This window comes from Corylus avellana, chromosome 4, assembly GCF_965113065.1.
Source record: "Corylus avellana chromosome 4, dhCorAvel1.hap1.2, whole genome shotgun sequence".
Lineage (NCBI taxonomy): Eukaryota > Viridiplantae > Streptophyta > Magnoliopsida > Fagales > Betulaceae > Corylus > Corylus avellana.
The window spans coordinates 33,519,951-33,536,316 of record NC_142493.1 but is presented as its reverse complement, the minus strand read 5'-3'; the positions used below and the strand labels follow the sequence as shown (position 1 = coordinate 33,536,316).

The window sequence follows — 16,366 nt, the reverse complement described above, 5'->3', positions numbered from 1 at the left end:
GAGACAAGACCGGAGTTGAGAGCAATTCGATAAAGATTATTTATTTCAAAAGTTTAATTAAAAAAAAATAATAAATTTAATAATTTAATTAATATTTTAACATGATCATTCTATACAATTAATGGGTTAGCTTCCTTGACCCAATCGGGACGACGGCTAGCCTGATCAATCCGGCCTGACTGGTGAGCTCCTGGATCTGCAATCTTGACCTGGACTAGCCGAGTAGATATCTGGTACATCATATTGATGCTGTTGAGCAAGTTGTGAATTTCGGGGTTGAATACCAAAAATCTGCAAATGCTAAGACATTCCAGGATGTACCAGCTACTTAATGGTTTGTTTGTAGTGGCTTGAAGAAATAGTCAAAGGTGCATATATATACCCTCTGTTTGCAACCCACAAGGATTTGTCTGGTGTCAAGGCTCCTACTCTCAAGACCAGCAATTTTTTTTTTTTTTTTTTTTTTTTAATTTTTTAATTTTTAATTTTTTTATCTTTTCTTTTTTGGTTTTTGCTGGTTTTGTAATTAGTACTATTATATATAATTCAACCCTTAAGCCAGGCTCGTCAGAAACCGCAGCACGATGTGCCCAATATACAATTTAATACTTTTCAAATCCAATCATAAGACAAAGTAACAACAAAAGAGTTTGGTTAGCCACCTTTTGCTCCAACAATGGAGAATCTCCACATATGCCTGATTAGTATTAATCACTTTGATTTTTATTAATACCCTGGTGGGGTTGGGTCAAGCTATGACTCAGTCGGACTTAAAGGAGCGTCTGCGGTTCCCATCGGCTCCCAGCAGATAGGTGCTACAATAGTCACGCCCAAGTAGGATAGTTACAATTAGTTTCTCCGGCCTACCTTTTTTAATTAAAAAAAAAACAACAAAAGAGTTTGGTTGTTTCCATATGTTACTCGTATCAATGCTCTTTCATTTATCCAAACAAAGGCTTGGAGAGAGTTCTTTCAACCAACTAAGGCTGTGAACTATCTCAGCAAGACCACCCTTTGCCATAAGTATGGTAGCTAGCTAGGGAGCCATAAAAAAAAGGTCCCATAAAAAGGGAAGCTCTGCAAATCCTTTCTCGAGGCATAGCATAAGCCAAGACAAATATATTGCAGTCAGGCCCCAACCTTTTGTTGGATCCTATAAATATGGAGTGAAAATTCGTACAATGGCAATAATTTTGCCATTTGCTTTTATTTTTTTTGTCTGTTCTCCACTCCTGGTAATAATAGCAATCCAGATGTTGTCGCATTTTCTTTTGTTTGATTGAGTTGTTTTGAAGTTGTATCTTGGTAAACCAAATTCAAGACCATGAAATAAAAACCCCATGAAAAAAGATTGAGTCCCACATTAAAAAAACAATATCACAAACAGGAGTGGTTAATATAATACTTGATTAGTGTCCCAACAATTCTATATTATCCAAAGTGTGGGTCTCCCTGAAAATGACCAGAAATTATATATCTTTTTTTTCTTTTTCCACATTACTTTTGGTTACATCGGATGCTCATATATGAGAAAGAGGGTCAACAAATGCAACTCCTGTTGGGGCAGCACTTGCAGCGTACAATTCTGGGATGAGGAATATCTGCAACAGTGCTAAAGCTTGGGAATTAGTTGAGCTCATCTAGCTGCTGTAGAAGAGTATGGATTTTCAAAGTTGTTGGTAGAAAAGTAATTCCCAGTACAGAATTGATGCAAGTGCTACAGACTCCCATAAATGTTGTGCAATTGGCATCAAAATACTGTTTTAAGTTGTCAAAAAAAAGAAGAAGCTAGAATGAATGATGTCCAAACATGAAAAATATTGCAGAAATTGTGCCGTCTCTCTGTTGACAAAAGCCAACCTACCCTTTGGTGTCACTGGGTGGCTTCCAACTTTTCTCCACCAGTTGTGGCGCCTGCCTGTGCCGGATCATGCTCTCCTGATTGGTGTTTGAAATTTCAAGGCCTAATGTGGTCAAAAATCATGCATCATACAATTATTACAGGCCTTTTCTAATGGCAAAAGCAGTTTACCATGTGCTGTCCTTGTCCAAGTAGCGAGGGTGTAACCCTCACATTTCATGACATTTTTTTCTACATCAACGACAGTAAATGTGACCTGTCTATGTCCATGTCCCAAATGAAGCTCATGCTCATAGATCATATCAATGGCCATGATATCCAGCCAAAGTGCTCCATCTTCTCTTATCCTAGTGGTCTATTCATGTATCGTTATTAAATGTGGCAAACATTTTTTTCACTTGAACTCATTACTCATCCCATTAGAATGTGACGGGACAAACATGTGATTCGGGCTGGTGCCCATCAGACCTGCTTGCAATCAATTCCCAAAATGGCATTAAAAATGTGTTCATAGATAGCTCTTAACTAGAAATTTTGGGATGGGGATCAGGTGCAAATATCTGTTTCGGGCAAATATCTCGACAGCTCGAGTTACTTAAATGCCTGCCCGAGTGTTTTCTCACATGAAGTTGTTCGTTACACCGTGTACTAGGCAGTTTTATTGCACGAGATTTGAATCCGTAATTTTGTGAAATACATGAAAGAGTAGGAGCTTTTCAGTTGCATCATGCCAATCATACCCATCATTGAAAAAAGTCCTAATTGGCAATCTCTTTTTTCGTGTGAATTTGCTCATACAATTTTCTTAAGGCCCAGTAATCCCACTAACCTCACCAAATAGAAAGCCCTAGATTGTGCTTTCCAACGTTTGCCCCATTCAATTGCTAACCATGAGGCCGACAATAGGCCCAATAGCGAACTCAGGTCCAAATGCAGGCCTACAATGAAGCCCATATGTTTTGGAACCCAGCCCATAAACAACCCCTTTCTTTCCAAGCAGGCGAGCAGCGAGGCTGAGAGCGGCTTCGTGTAGAGCAGAGAAGAATAGCTATGGCGGCCAACTGTACGAGACGAACCCTTCAAAGCTCTTTAGCTTCTGCAAAAACCCTACTGAGCCGTACGGCATCTACTCCATCACCTTTCGCTTCGAAAGCTTCCAAGTTGAATGGCCGGTTCTCTGTTCAGAAGCGCATGTTCTCCAGGTTACGCTTTTATCATTTTCCGTACCCAGTTGATAGTTCTTTCAAAAGTAAATTGAAAGAGAAAAACTTCACTCTGTTTGGTTGCTGAGAAAACTGTGGAAAAAGTAAGGGAATGAGGATCTGTTGTCTTTGTGTTCTTATTTCTTTTCTTTATTTGGAAGATTGACGAAGAAACCTGGCCAAGTTTTAAGCTTGTGGGTATGTCCCAAACAATAAAAGTTTGATAAATGATGTTTCAGTTTGATTTATTCTACTTCTTTTTCTCAGTAACCAAACGGCGCATTAGGGTTTATGTGAGACTTTGGGTCAACCCCCCCCCGCCCTCCTTCCAATTCTCCTGCATTTACATTTGATACATCTAGTCTTCTTTGCGTGGTACATTATTCAATACAATTCATGGGTCTCAACTTTGTCTTGTGACCATTCATTTTTGATAAGTGAAATGTTTAATGAAAATAAGATAATATTACATTGAGGGGCATTCCGAGAAACGAAATGTGATGTTAAATATGTTGTAGTGTGAGCCTTAGAATAATTATAATGTTGCTTTATAGGCTTCCTGTGGAGTTGACTGCTGTGCAGCAGTCTTTGATGCCATTGCACAGCGTTACTGCTTCTGCCTTGTTCGCTTCGTTGCTGTCTGTGCAAAATAACAACTGGGGGTGTCTATCTGAAGGTATAGGTTTTACACTTTTGCAGTATCATTTCATGTTGTGCTCTCAAACATCTATCCATTTACCTCTACTTGTAATCACTTAAGGCCATTTGCTTTGTAGAAAATGGTCCACAAACTGACTGCTGATTTGATACCAAGTAATTACACCTTGTTGATATGGATGATAGTGGTTTTCATGACAAAAAAAGGAGGATATGTTGGACAGATCTGTTGATCATTTGAGGATGCCAGGAAGTATTGATTTGAAAGTGGGGGGTGGACCTTTTTGATTTCTCACCTTTGAAGTGTATGGCCCTTTTGTTGCTCTATTTTGTGAGGAGTTCAGTTGGATGTTTCTTTCTTAGATTATAGTGGTTCAACTGGAAGATAATTCACCTAAAAAGTGGGCCTTCTCTAACACAGCTGAAATTCTTTTTACCATGCGAGTGAATGTTTTGGAGAAGGGCTTTGAAATTAATCATCAAACACATTTAGGCCTCTCATGCTTTCTATTTTGCTACAAGTCATCTTACATAATTTTTAGAACCTAGAAATTGGCTTGTGGGTATCGATGGATTATGGCGTTCCTTCTTTGGGAGAGGGGACAATAAGTGCTTTGTGTAGATTCCTTTTATCTCATAACACATTTTGTGTTGAAACAAATGCTTTTGCCAAAGCAAGTGGATGAGCATGTAATGTGAGATGCGATGGTGTGGGAGAACAAGGGCTAGAAACATATGGAGGCTGTTGTGTTCTGTATAGCTGGAAATGCGATGTCATAATATTGGATTTGTTGCTGAAAAAGACATAATTTAGCTTCTTATGCCTCTCCTCTCTCTCCTTTTCATGCATTTAATTTCCAATTTCCTTTGCAACTTCTAGTATCTAACTTTTCAAGATGGAAGAAGAGGCATTATATGAACCATGTCAAACAGTATTGCCTCCTTAGACCATATTGTGTAGTTGTGGCTGCATGAACTAGTTTGTAACTTGAGTTAATGTCTCCTGTCATCCCATTTTTTTTGGATTTCTGTTTGCCTTTATCGATTTCTAAAGTTAGTTGCCATTGCAATGATGGTTCAGAACTATGTCAAACACTCGTGTCTTTAGAGCCTTTGTTTTCTTAGTCTGTTCATTAGGACACAAGTTGCCTTCATTTTAAGTCATTGACCTTGTATTTTATTGTTTCATTGCAGGATTTGCAACAACACTATAGCATGGCCGGTGAGTTCCTATTCTGGGTACCAGCCAGACAAAAAGTTAGCATCAGATTTTGTTTCGTTGCATGTTTCTAATGTGGTTGAACTTGATATTTAACTTAGAAAGAGATGGGTTCCCTTTCTCTTTGTTTTTGAGGTTATCATAGTGTCCTTCACCACTCTCACTGCGATAAGAGTTTTTGGAAAGAGATGGGTCTCTCCTGATGAGTAACTCCACAATTTGCTAAAGTTCATTTTTTTGGCATAATTGGTGAATCATTTTTTTATGCTTGTATCTCGGATTCACCTCCTATGGAATGTATGAAAAATGATTTTGTACCATGAGATAGATAACCCTTAATATCTCCGTGGATGATACCAGATATCACTTTGGTGAAGAACATTTCTCACCGATTTTATGAATCATATAGGATTTAGATCAATGTTGATCGCTCCCTTGATTCCCCCTTTCTTCGTCTAATAGGATTTGGATCAAATATGGAAGGTATGAAAAATAATAGGCATGTAGCCTCTATTTCTTAGATTGAGATTTCTAGTAATTTTGTTGCTTGCTGCCCGATTGCTATTTCCCTTTCCTGTTCTAATGGGATTTGGATCAAATATGGAAGGTATGAGAAATAATAGATATAGCTTCTATTTCTTGGACAGAGATTTTTAACAATTTTGTTACCTGCCGCTCAACAAAAGACAAAAGTGAAAGCTTTCATGGACTCACTTGTCCGAGCAGATATCGGGCTTTTCGTTTATCACTTATTTAAATAGATAGGTCTCGATGGCAAATAAGTACTTCAACACTAAAAATTAGGTCTACCTAGCTCAACTAATTCAAGGGTGTAGTTGAGTATAGTTAACAATGGAGAATGAATGATGGTGTCTAGGTACCTAAGGTACATTGGAAATTACAGTATTCTTTTCATGGGTGGGCTTGTAGCTTATAGGTCACATCTTCCCTTCCCTCGGTTCTTTTTAACAATAACCTGGTTTAAAAAACTAGTCACTTAGTTAACAAAAAAACTAATGTAGATCCTGCATGGGGATGTCAAAATGCAAACCCAATTCGACTAAGATCAGGATCCTCTTCGATCCAAGTTTCATGATTCAAATTAGATTCATTTAAAACCTTAAATAAAATGGTACTATGTTAAAATAACATTGCATTTTATATACTATTAGATGCAATGCAAGAAAAATAAATCTTGTCTGTATAATGAATTTTTTGCTCCATTTCAAGTATGCAAGCAATTCATGTTGGCGTTTGGGTTAACCCAAACATAACTTATTTAATTAAATGGGTCAAACTCTTCGATCTTAATACAACCTATTTAAGTAGGCAAGTGACACAATACGACATGCATAGCCCGTTTAATAAGCAGGTTGTGTTGGGTTGACTTGACCCGACTCGAGTAACCCATTTAACAAACAAGTTGTATTGAGTTGACTCGACTTGCACAACTCATTCAATAAACAATGTTGAGTTCATCTAGACACCAACTCATTTGACCCGTTTTGACATGGATATTAATTTAAATGAAAAAAAGAATTTTAATTTATATGAATTTTAACCTTTTAGGATTTTGTTTTCAATTGTAAAAAAATATATAATTTAATTTATATGAGTTATATGGGTCACTCATGTATTAAGCGAGTTTACTCGGGATTGACATGTTTATTTTAATTTAATTTGGATAGACTTTAAATGACTCAAACTTGATTGTATAAAATCTTAACTCTCTAATTTTATGTTAGGTTGGCACGTCATGTAAAAAATTATTAATCATAATTTCAATTCATTTCATTTTAAATGATCCTGTTCCATCCGATAATTTTTCCACCCAATCAAAGGTCATCCTTTTATAGGTTTTTTTTTATTTTTTTATTTTTTTATTTTTTTTTTAATGAATCTTTTTATAGCTTTTATTTAACAGAAATAGACCAAAAGTAAAATGAAAATCCCCAAAACGACTTCTAGTACGCCTTTAATCTGAGAGCCGCTGCCCGCTGGTAAAAGGCTCTCCATTATTTAAAAATCACAAGTAAAGCAAGTGAGCAACCGGTAGATTCAATTTGGTGATTCAAAATGATTACGACATGACGCACCAACAAAATATGACCGTTGCCTAACGTTCCCAAAATCTAAATTTTAAAAAGTTGGCTCTTTCTGCGAGCTACTTACCGTTGCCAACGGCAACTTTCCCTGCGATGAAAACTCCGAAAAACTCAGAACCAAGAAGTCAATTCGTTTTTGAGTCCATCAATCTGTCAGAAAAATCTTTTGGGTTTTTTGGTCTTCACCTATTGCACTGAAAATTTCATTTAATGCGATAGAATTGCAAGATCAATTTGATTTCCAGTCAAATTAATTGCAAGAGCTGAATTATTGGTTCTTGGGTTTCTTGGTCACTTCAGTTTCTCTGAATTCAATTCTTGAGGTAATTCTTGGGCTCTCAAAGGCCATGGCAACATTGGCACCCGGAATTCTGTTGAAGCTTCTCGACGGAATGAACACAGGGGTCAAAGCCACTAGCGAGCACCGGAACTCGCTTTTGCAGGTGACAGACATCGTCCCAGCCGATCTTGACGAGAAGAATCTCTGGCCGAAGCACGGGTTCTACATCAAACTTTCCGATTCTTCCCACTCAATCTATGTCAGTCTTCCCTCTGAACATAATGATTTTGTTCTCAGCAATAAAATGCAGCTAGGCCAGTTCATCTACGTCGATAGATTGGAACCAGGATCTCCGGTTCCTGTCATTAAAGGTGCGAAACCACTTCCAGGCCGGCACCCATTTCTTGGCACGCCGGAGCCTTTAATGGGTCTTAGAGAGAAAGGTGAGCCAAAGTCCAGTTCGAAGCCTTCAGCTAACAGAAGGGGTTCGTGGGGAACAGGACCGAATGGGACAGATGGAGTTTCATCTCCCTTGGCTTGCAAGCCGGTCAATTTGGACTTCGATCAGTGTACTCCGGTGAAAGAGCGTGGCAGTTCTGTGAAAAATGGGAACAATAATTTTCCCATGTCTCCGATGATAAGAGGGAGGGTTGGGAAGGATGGAAATTCTGGTGCGGGTATTAGATGTTCTTTTGGCGGTGGGCTGTTGGCGAAGATGATGGATACCAAAGCAGAAAGCCCTGCATTGCTTAGGAAAAGCTGTGTAGCCTCTTCTGCGTCCAAATTTACAAGGAGCAGGAGTGTTTGCGAAAGAGAGCCTAAGATCCCAATAAGTCCCTTCAACTCCACTGTAGGTACATTGTTCCTCTTTGCCATTTAATTCTTCATAAAGAAACATTGCATGGCTATTTATGTTTTTCCATGGAATGTTTGTTCTGTTTAAGCCACCTTTCCAACTTCCCAATATTTCAAAAGAATTGCAGGCTTTTGCTGACCAAAGTCAAAACATGCATCTCTATTGGTAACTTTCCACACCAGTTTGGTGAGAATGCCTTTTCTCCTTGCAGGAAAAGAAAAGTTCGACTCCTACACCACGTTCGCGGAGTGCAAGAGTGGCAGCTTCCCTCAATGTGGCTGGAGATGCCCAGAACTCCAACTTTAAGATGACTACTCAATCACAATCTGAGTGCGGTAATTCAACTTCTGATATCAGCACCAGTATTCACATGAACTTACCTGGAAAACTTAGCACATTGGGCAAGGTGAAATTTCCCTAAGTCCTGCATTTCTTGTAGCTTTTTAACTCATTTTTTCAGCTCCATTTTCTCACTTTTATGTTTTACAGGATGCGGTGCAGCAGCGAGAAACAGCTCAGAAGATTGCCCTTCAAGCATTGAGAGATGCCTCAGCTACTGAGACATTAGTTCGGTCTCTCAAGTATAATACCTTCCATAAACTTTTACTGTTATTTTGCGTTGGTTAATTAGTTTCAATTCAGCTGATATACATGCATGGTTAATTGGTTATAGGACATTTTCAAACTTGAGCAAATCAGCTAGACCTGACTCTCCAGCAGCCTGTTTTGATCAGTTTCTCGAATTTCATCATCAAATTGTGCAAGCAGTGACAGACATGGTCTCCATTCAAGCAGCTACTTCAGCCTCTGAAATGGCTAAAAAGAAAGATAGCCCCACCGAAGAAGAGTCCCCAATTCTGCACGAAATCATACCCAACTCGATGGACCAAAGCCGAAGTTCAGAACTAACATTATCTAAACGGAGAAATGCATTATACAAATCCATTGCATCCTTTCCTGAAAGAGGTGGTGAGCAGAGGACAAATCTGGGAAGACTCCTGAGATCGAATAGCAACCCAAAATCGTTTTCGGAAAGAAAAGGACCATCTACCCCACTTGGAAAACTGCCGCTTGAAACTGTTGGTGAGAATGATGAAAACAAGAAACCATCCTCTTGCAGTCTAACCAGTACAATCAAATTGGGGAAGCAGATTGAAACAGAAGCTGGAAACTGGTTTATGGACTTCCTGGAGAGGGCTTTGGAAACAGGCATGAAGAAAATGAAAGGAGTGGCAGAGGGGGATGCTCGAAAGGTTCCTCAATCTCTCATACTTAAAATTATTAACTGGGTGGAGGTAGAGCAGTGCGACGCTAATAAGCGATCTGTTCATCCCAAAGCAGCACAGATAGCCCGGAAGTTGAGGATCAAGATGAAGAATCCCTGAAAGTCACTAGCATATAGAATGTAAGCAGAGTGTATCAAATTATTTTTATGTGAAACTTCTGGCAGTGTTTGTGTCCCAACCATATGGAGATTCCGTTGCATTTGTCGAATCTCATATGTGATAGGCTTGTATGGCTTGAAGCATTATTGTCTCATTGATATATTCTTTCATTTCCCTTTGACCAATACTGCATGTGTTGCCTAATTTGCATTTTCATTGACGTTGACCAAGATGCAGCAAGACAAGTTCTATATGTTCTATTCTATGTGTTCATTGAGCCAGACAAGTTCTATATGTTCTATTCTATGTGTTCATTGAGCATGAAAATAAAATGATGATATCTTCCAGGAACGCCTATGAATAATCCAACGAGGCAAAAGAGCCTAGCAACATTTAATCTTGCCCCAGGCATCCTAAAATGTGGGACTCACCTTCTTGAGACAAGTGAATCACGTAACACCCATCTTTTAAGCTGCATAAATTTTTGTGTTATTTGGGCACCCTAATAAAATGGATTTTCAATCCATTCCAAAACCCATAATTAAGAATAGGTAAGTCCATCAGTGCCAAAATATTTGTGATGGATTGCAAAGTTGCTCTTTCAATAGATATGTCACAAATTTTGATTGGATTCACTGCAAATGAAGGAAGATCAAATTTAAGCTCGTGGAATGAATAAACTAAGACTATAAAAATATTTAAGATGGGACTTGATAATTAACAATCAGACGTACATTTTTTATTTTTAAATATAAATTGACTATACTAAATCCCACCAAAATTAAGAAGAAAATTCGAAAGTGCACAATGATAATTTTTTTTTTTTTTTTACTTTCCGTTACCAAAAAAAAATTGCTTTTTATAAAAACACTAGTTGGGAGGCACATGCTTGATTTTGAGGATTTATTCCAAATTTTTGCTGCACTTCTAATTCTTTCTATGGATTTATTTTCTCAAGGGCATAAGCTGCAAAAAAGCATTCAGAACCACAAAATACATGGTGATTTTAACATAGAGGATAAAACTGCCACAAAGCCCCAAAGCTATAATGTACAAACAATAGCCTTTCTTTTGAAAAGATAACAAAGATGGTTGTGAATCAACTCCAAGTTGCAGCAACAAATTGGTTACAGTAGTTCACAAACCTTAAATTGCTAATATAGCAGCACCAGCATATGGTGGATATATTTTCAAACTGGCAACAACCCCCAAACCTCAGTCCACAATGCAATTATTGCAATCCCATAGATCACAACAAATGCTGCACTATCAAGCAATTGATTTGACAGTCATTAGGTTGAAAGCAATTTTCAGTCACGGTACATGACATGTCTATGGCAAAAGTAAAGCAAAAAAGTTGTTGTTTTTTTCTTTTTTTCTAAGAGTTAGAATTATGTTAACAAATGAAAAACAAAAAATAAACAGGACACTCCACACACCTGAAAAGGCTGAAATTCTACAGGCAGTATGCTTGGAGAATAAACTACAATTTGAGGTGAAAGAAGAACCTGCACAAAGAGGGTTATACTACAATGTCAATGGATTTCAAATAGGGTATAATTTCGCATGGACCCAGAAACACATGAACCCCAAAAGCGTAGAATTGCACAACAAAACCGAACCTGGACCAGTGGTCGAACTTCTAGCCTTGGGAGTACGGGAACGAAGCGGAACATCCACGGTCTAGATTGACACAACCGGACGGTGAGGAGTGGTGATGGGCGTTGGGGGAGGAGGGGGGGGGGGGGGGTGGGGTTGGTGAGGCCTCCACCACGCCATTGGAGGACGCAGGCCAAGGCGGCGAGGGTGAGAGGGAGGAGGAGTTCTTGGTGAAGGAGTGGGTAGAAAGGCCTGAATGTGGTTGGGCATGTTGAGTGTGCTTGTGTTTCTCCCTGCATGAGCTGGTCTGGTAGACTCTCGGTCTCTGACGAAGGTGGGTGGAAGACGATCGAAGGGAGATGGAGACGAGAGCGGCAAGCAAAATTTTTGAAATGACGCAAAAACCGCCCACTAGACTGATTGGATGGGTAATTGACTCAGGGCAAAAAAGTCATTTCCAAATACTGTGCGGAAAGGCCTGGGAAAAACATGCGATAAAAAATCCTCTTTTCCTGAACTGGTGCGACCTTCTTCCTCTGCTCGGAGTTTTCCTCTCTCTCTCTCTCGCTCTCCCCAAAAGCGTAACTTTAACTCCATCGTTTACCGACTACGAGAAACGATAGAGAAGCGATAACTCTAACTTTCTCATTTATGTACATCTCTCTCTGAAAGCGTCACTTTAACTCCTTCCAGAGAAGAGAAAAAAACTTCGAGGTAAGTAAGCATCTCTCTCATTCTTTGTTTCTTTTGCTTTGTCTTTCTTTTTTTCTTCGAATTTCCATGGATTGCTTCCCTGATTTGGTGCCTAGGGTTTTACATTCTTTGAGAATTTAACTTCAATTTTAAGTTTTGTTCACCCTCAACTTTTACCGAAAGTTTTCCGGATTAGGGTATTATAGTGATGTTGGTATATGATAATATTCTCAGATTCCTTGAACGCCTCGATGGATCTCATCCAGACGTACTCAGACCAAAACTCGCCAGAGGACCAAACCCAAAACCCTAATTCCACCAGCTCGTCGCCGGAGGCCTCCCCGCCTCGTCTCCTCGCCGGCAAGTCTGCGGCGCCGAAGGTGGACGACACCATGCTGGCCCTCACTGTGGCGCAGGCTCACCAGGTTCAATCCAGGCCCATTGACCCGACCCAGCACGCTGTGGCCTTCAACCCTACCTACGACCAGCTCTGGGCTCCCATCTACGGCCCTGCCCACCCCTATGCCAAGGACGGTATCGCCCAGGGCATGCGCAACCACAAGCTCGGCTTTGTTGAGGATGCCCACATTGAGTCCTTCGTCTTCGATGAGCAATACAACACCTTCCACAAGTACGGTTATGCCGCCGACCCCTCAGGTGCCGCCGGCTACAACTACGTCGGTGATCTTGATGCTCTGCAACAGAACGATGCCATATCTGTCTACAGCATTCCACAGCATGAGCAGAAGAAGAGAAAGATTGAGAAGAAGAAGGAAATTGCCGAGGATAAGGAACCCGATGAGGTTGTTGATGAGGTCGAGCTTGATAATCCGGCAAGCGACACATGGTTGATGAAGAATAGGAAGAGTCCTTGGGCGGGCAAGAAGGAGGGCCTTCAAACGGAGCTCACGGAGGAGCAGAAGAAGTACGCAGAGGAGTATGCAAAGAAAAAGGGTGAAGAGAGGGAGAGAGGTGGCGAGAAGCCAGAGGCTGTTCCCGATAAGAGCACGTTCCATGGCAAGGAGGAGAAGGACTATCAGGGTAGGTCTTGGATTGCGCCGCCCAAGGACGCCAAGGCCACAAACGATCACTGTTACATACCCAAGAGGTTGGTGCATACTTGGAGTGGTCACACCAAGGGCGTGTCCGCTATTCGGTTCTTCCCGAAACATGGGCATTTGATTTTGTCGGCTGGGATGGACACGAAGGTGAAGATTTGGGATGTGTTCAATTCGGGCAAGTGTATGAGGACCTACATGGGCCACTCCAAGGCAGTTCGGGATATTTGGTTTTGCAATGACGGGAGCAAGTTTTTGACTGCTGGGTATGACAAGCATATCAAGTACTGGGATACTGAGACAGGGCAAGTAATATCGTCTTTCAGCACGGGGAAGATACCCTACGTGGTTAGGCTTAATCCGGACGAGGATAAGCAGCACGTATTGTTAGCCGGGATGAGTGATAAGAAGATTGTTCAGTGGGATATGAACTCTGGGCAGATCACGCAAGAGTATGATCAGCATTTGGGGGCCGTTAATACCATCACATTTGTTGATAACAACAGGAGGTTTGTCACTTCAAGTGATGACAAGTCGCTTCGTGTATGGGAATTTGGGATTCCTGTGGTTATAAAGTATATTAGTGAGCCTCATATGCACTCTATGCCGTCGATTGCTCTTCACCCTAGTACAAATTATCTTGCAGCGCAGAGTTTGGATAATCAGATTCTTATATATAGCACGAGGGAGAGGTTTCAGCTCAATAAGAAGAAGAGGTTTGCTGGGCACATTGCTGCTGGGTATGCTTGCCAAGTCAATTTCTCACCAGATGGAAGGTTCGTTATGTCGGGCGATGGTGAGGGTAAATGCTGGTTTTGGGATTGGAAGACTTGCAGAGTTTTCAGAACTCTCAAGTGCCACGAGGGAGTATGCATTGGGTGTGAGTGGCATCCGTTGGAACAAAGCAAGGTAGCAACATGCGGCTGGGACGGATTGATCAAATACTGGTGAGTAAACCTCTCACTGACTCATTCTCTGACGTTAATATTAGACTACAAAACTTTTGTGATTGACTCAATCATATATGCATCTTTTATGCTATGTGCCTTAGTTATTTTATTGCTGCACGACAAATTATGTGCTTTTGAGTATCACACAAATGTATATTTCAACCTTTTATTGCAAAACACAAGCATCTTGTTTAGAAAGTGTGGTATTATTCTAGTAAAAAGTCCTAGCTATTCTGTATGATGACTGAAATAACATAACATCCTTGGAGTAGAGGTCTGTGTAGATACTTGCTCTAACTTTGTGACATCATTTTCATCAATTTTTGTTAATGGACTAAGACTCTTAGTCCATTATGTGCTCTCTGAACAGCTGTTTTCTGCCATCTAACCATTGTGCACTTAAGGATATTCACCTTGAAGCTCTAATTGAGATGAAGGGGCCTGACTGACCACAGATCTCAAGCAACTAATGCTTTAACATCCTGTTTATTCACCCGCTTGGAACAACTCATTATTGGTATTCTCCTTATTAGCCAGGGTTCTATACTTCCGTTAATAGCTTTGTTACTGAAGGAATCTAGTAGTTAAAGTGGTTGCACATTGAATTTCTTGTTTCCTTTGTTCTCCTGACCTTCCTAGCCTATTAAGACAAGAGTTTTGATGCAACTACCCCCTTTGTCTTTTTGGTGTCAACAAAACAAAATGACCAAATAATTCCTCTAAAAAGCAAGAAAATATTCAATTCTTGCCCCACTGTCCAGCACCTGTTCTCATCATCATTTTTAATCTCCCATGTAGCAAATTAGGCCATTTTGCTGTTGTTTGGTTCTTTATCTGCTGTAAGCAATACACTCAAGAATGGGTAAGTGTATGCATAATGTAGTTGGATAAGTAGAGGATGAAGGAAGCTGCCAGGACCTGGAAGTGAGAGTTTAAGGTGCCTTGATTAGTAATATAGGTACCACCTCTAGTTCACTTCTTGAATAGATATATTTTTTTAATATTTATTGGGTTTGTTGAGATTAGTTTTTTGAGCTAGATACACTTCAAGGATATAAAGTGATAGATAATGAATTGGATCTCCAAATTCCTTTTCCAAAAAAGTTTTTCTTGCTTCATTCATTTATGTTGTTTAGATTTTTTGCCATAATGTTTTTGTATTGGAGCTATGTGTATAAAAGAAAAACTAGTTGCCTATGCTTTGCTTGCTACCTCTGTGTGTGTAACCCTGTTGAGGAACACGTGGTAGTTTCATTCCCGTCTTCTATGCCTAGGACAAGTTTAGTGGTGCATCATGTGATGTAACATATTAATTTGGAGTTTACTGTATGCAGGATATTTTCTGCAATTTTAATCATATCCTACAAGTTCCCTTTTCCCCCCTCAGAACAATGGTTTTGGTTGTATCATCAATTTGGAGTTTACCGTTTATTATTTCTTAGCTTATCTTCATGTATTTCTCACGTCATTTTCAATTTTTTATAACAATTTTGCTTTTGGTTTCCGTACAAATAATTTAATAAATTTTTAGCTTATCTTCATGTATAATAATTTATCCCAATTTCATATCTTATGAAATCATTCTTCCGTTACCCTCTACTCTCCTTACAGCTTATATGTGATGTCTAAGATGTGTTTTAAATCATCCCATTAAACCTGGGGTTGCAACTGCTTACACACACACACCCGTGTTGATATTTTGTCTTTCGCATTTATCCCACAATATTGACTCACGTGATAAATTGGTGAAGCCATTTAGCATTATGGAACTCTAACTTCTTTAAATCTGGCTTGCAGGGACTAGTTGCTTTCCAGCTCTAAATGGGGCTAGAAGCTGAATCATCTGATCAGATCAACTCGTCTTGGAAATGGAAGCCAGCGGACTAGGGGGGCAAAATTGTGCCTTTGAAGTTAAATATTGTGATATGAGTTCCTTCATTGGAATACCAGTACGCTTGTTTGGTCAGAGTCCAGAAATTATGAAGGCAGCACTACAATTATGGTGGCCAAACTTCTGGGAGTTTTTGGACTCAAGTATCATTGGTGTCATCAGGTTCTATGCTGGAAGTGTACTTCGGCTTGTGTTACAATTATTTTTGACCTTTTTGTATGACAAAGACTTAGAGCAGTTTGGCAGTTTGACTGTATTATTCATCTTCTTTTCTGTGCTTGGTCCTTTCAGCTTGACAAGTTGGTTTTCTCAAATGAAAGCTTCCTCAATGTTATAGAGAAGATGGCTAAAAGAGAATGTCTTGTGGAAAATGATGGTTTCTAAAGCAGGGTTCTTTCTCAAACTCTCATACTGATTTGGTCATCTGATGTTGAAATTCAAGTGCAAATTTGACTACAATGTAACATGAAATTGGGATGAAGGTTTCTGAATCAATTGCGGAAGAAAGTTTGTAGAAATAAAAAAATCAAAATAAACAAAACTAGTAACATTCTTTTGAAATTTCCTCCCACCCAAGATTCTGCTCCTAACCTCTCAAAAGATAGCCTTC

At 39.7% G+C, this 16,366-nt stretch overlaps 3 protein-coding genes across 3 annotated transcripts; all 3 read left to right on the top strand.

Annotated features, from left to right (window-relative positions):
* Nucleotides 1-2,835: 2,835 nt before the first annotated feature.
* On the top strand, nt 2,836-5,352 carry LOC132178919 (uncharacterized). The gene is made up of 3 exons (XM_059591503.2): nt 2,836-3,063; nt 3,618-3,739; nt 4,915-5,352. The coding sequence occupies exons 1-3, from the start codon at nt 2,912-2,914 to the stop codon at nt 4,932-4,934; spliced, it is 294 nt and encodes a 97-aa protein (XP_059447486.2). The 5' UTR covers nt 2,836-2,911; the 3' UTR covers nt 4,935-5,352.
* Nucleotides 5,353-7,036: 1,684 nt separating this feature from the next.
* On the top strand, nt 7,037-9,750 carry LOC132178644 (dicer-like protein (DUF936)). The gene is made up of 4 exons (XM_059591123.2): nt 7,037-8,174; nt 8,392-8,586; nt 8,670-8,761; nt 8,854-9,750. Exons 1-4 carry the CDS (start codon nt 7,392-7,394, stop codon nt 9,563-9,565), a joined length of 1,782 nt encoding a protein of 593 aa, XP_059447106.1. The 5' UTR covers nt 7,037-7,391; the 3' UTR covers nt 9,566-9,750.
* Nucleotides 9,751-11,636: 1,886 nt separating this feature from the next.
* LOC132178692 (Transducin/WD40 repeat-like superfamily protein) lies at nt 11,637-16,127 on the top strand. Its single transcript, XM_059591199.2, has 3 exons — nt 11,637-11,878; nt 12,092-13,862; nt 15,663-16,127. The coding sequence occupies exons 2-3, from the start codon at nt 12,109-12,111 to the stop codon at nt 15,667-15,669; spliced, it is 1,761 nt and encodes a 586-aa protein (XP_059447182.1). The 5' UTR covers nt 11,637-11,878; nt 12,092-12,108; the 3' UTR covers nt 15,670-16,127.
* The last annotated feature ends 239 nt before the right edge of the window (nt 16,128-16,366 follow it).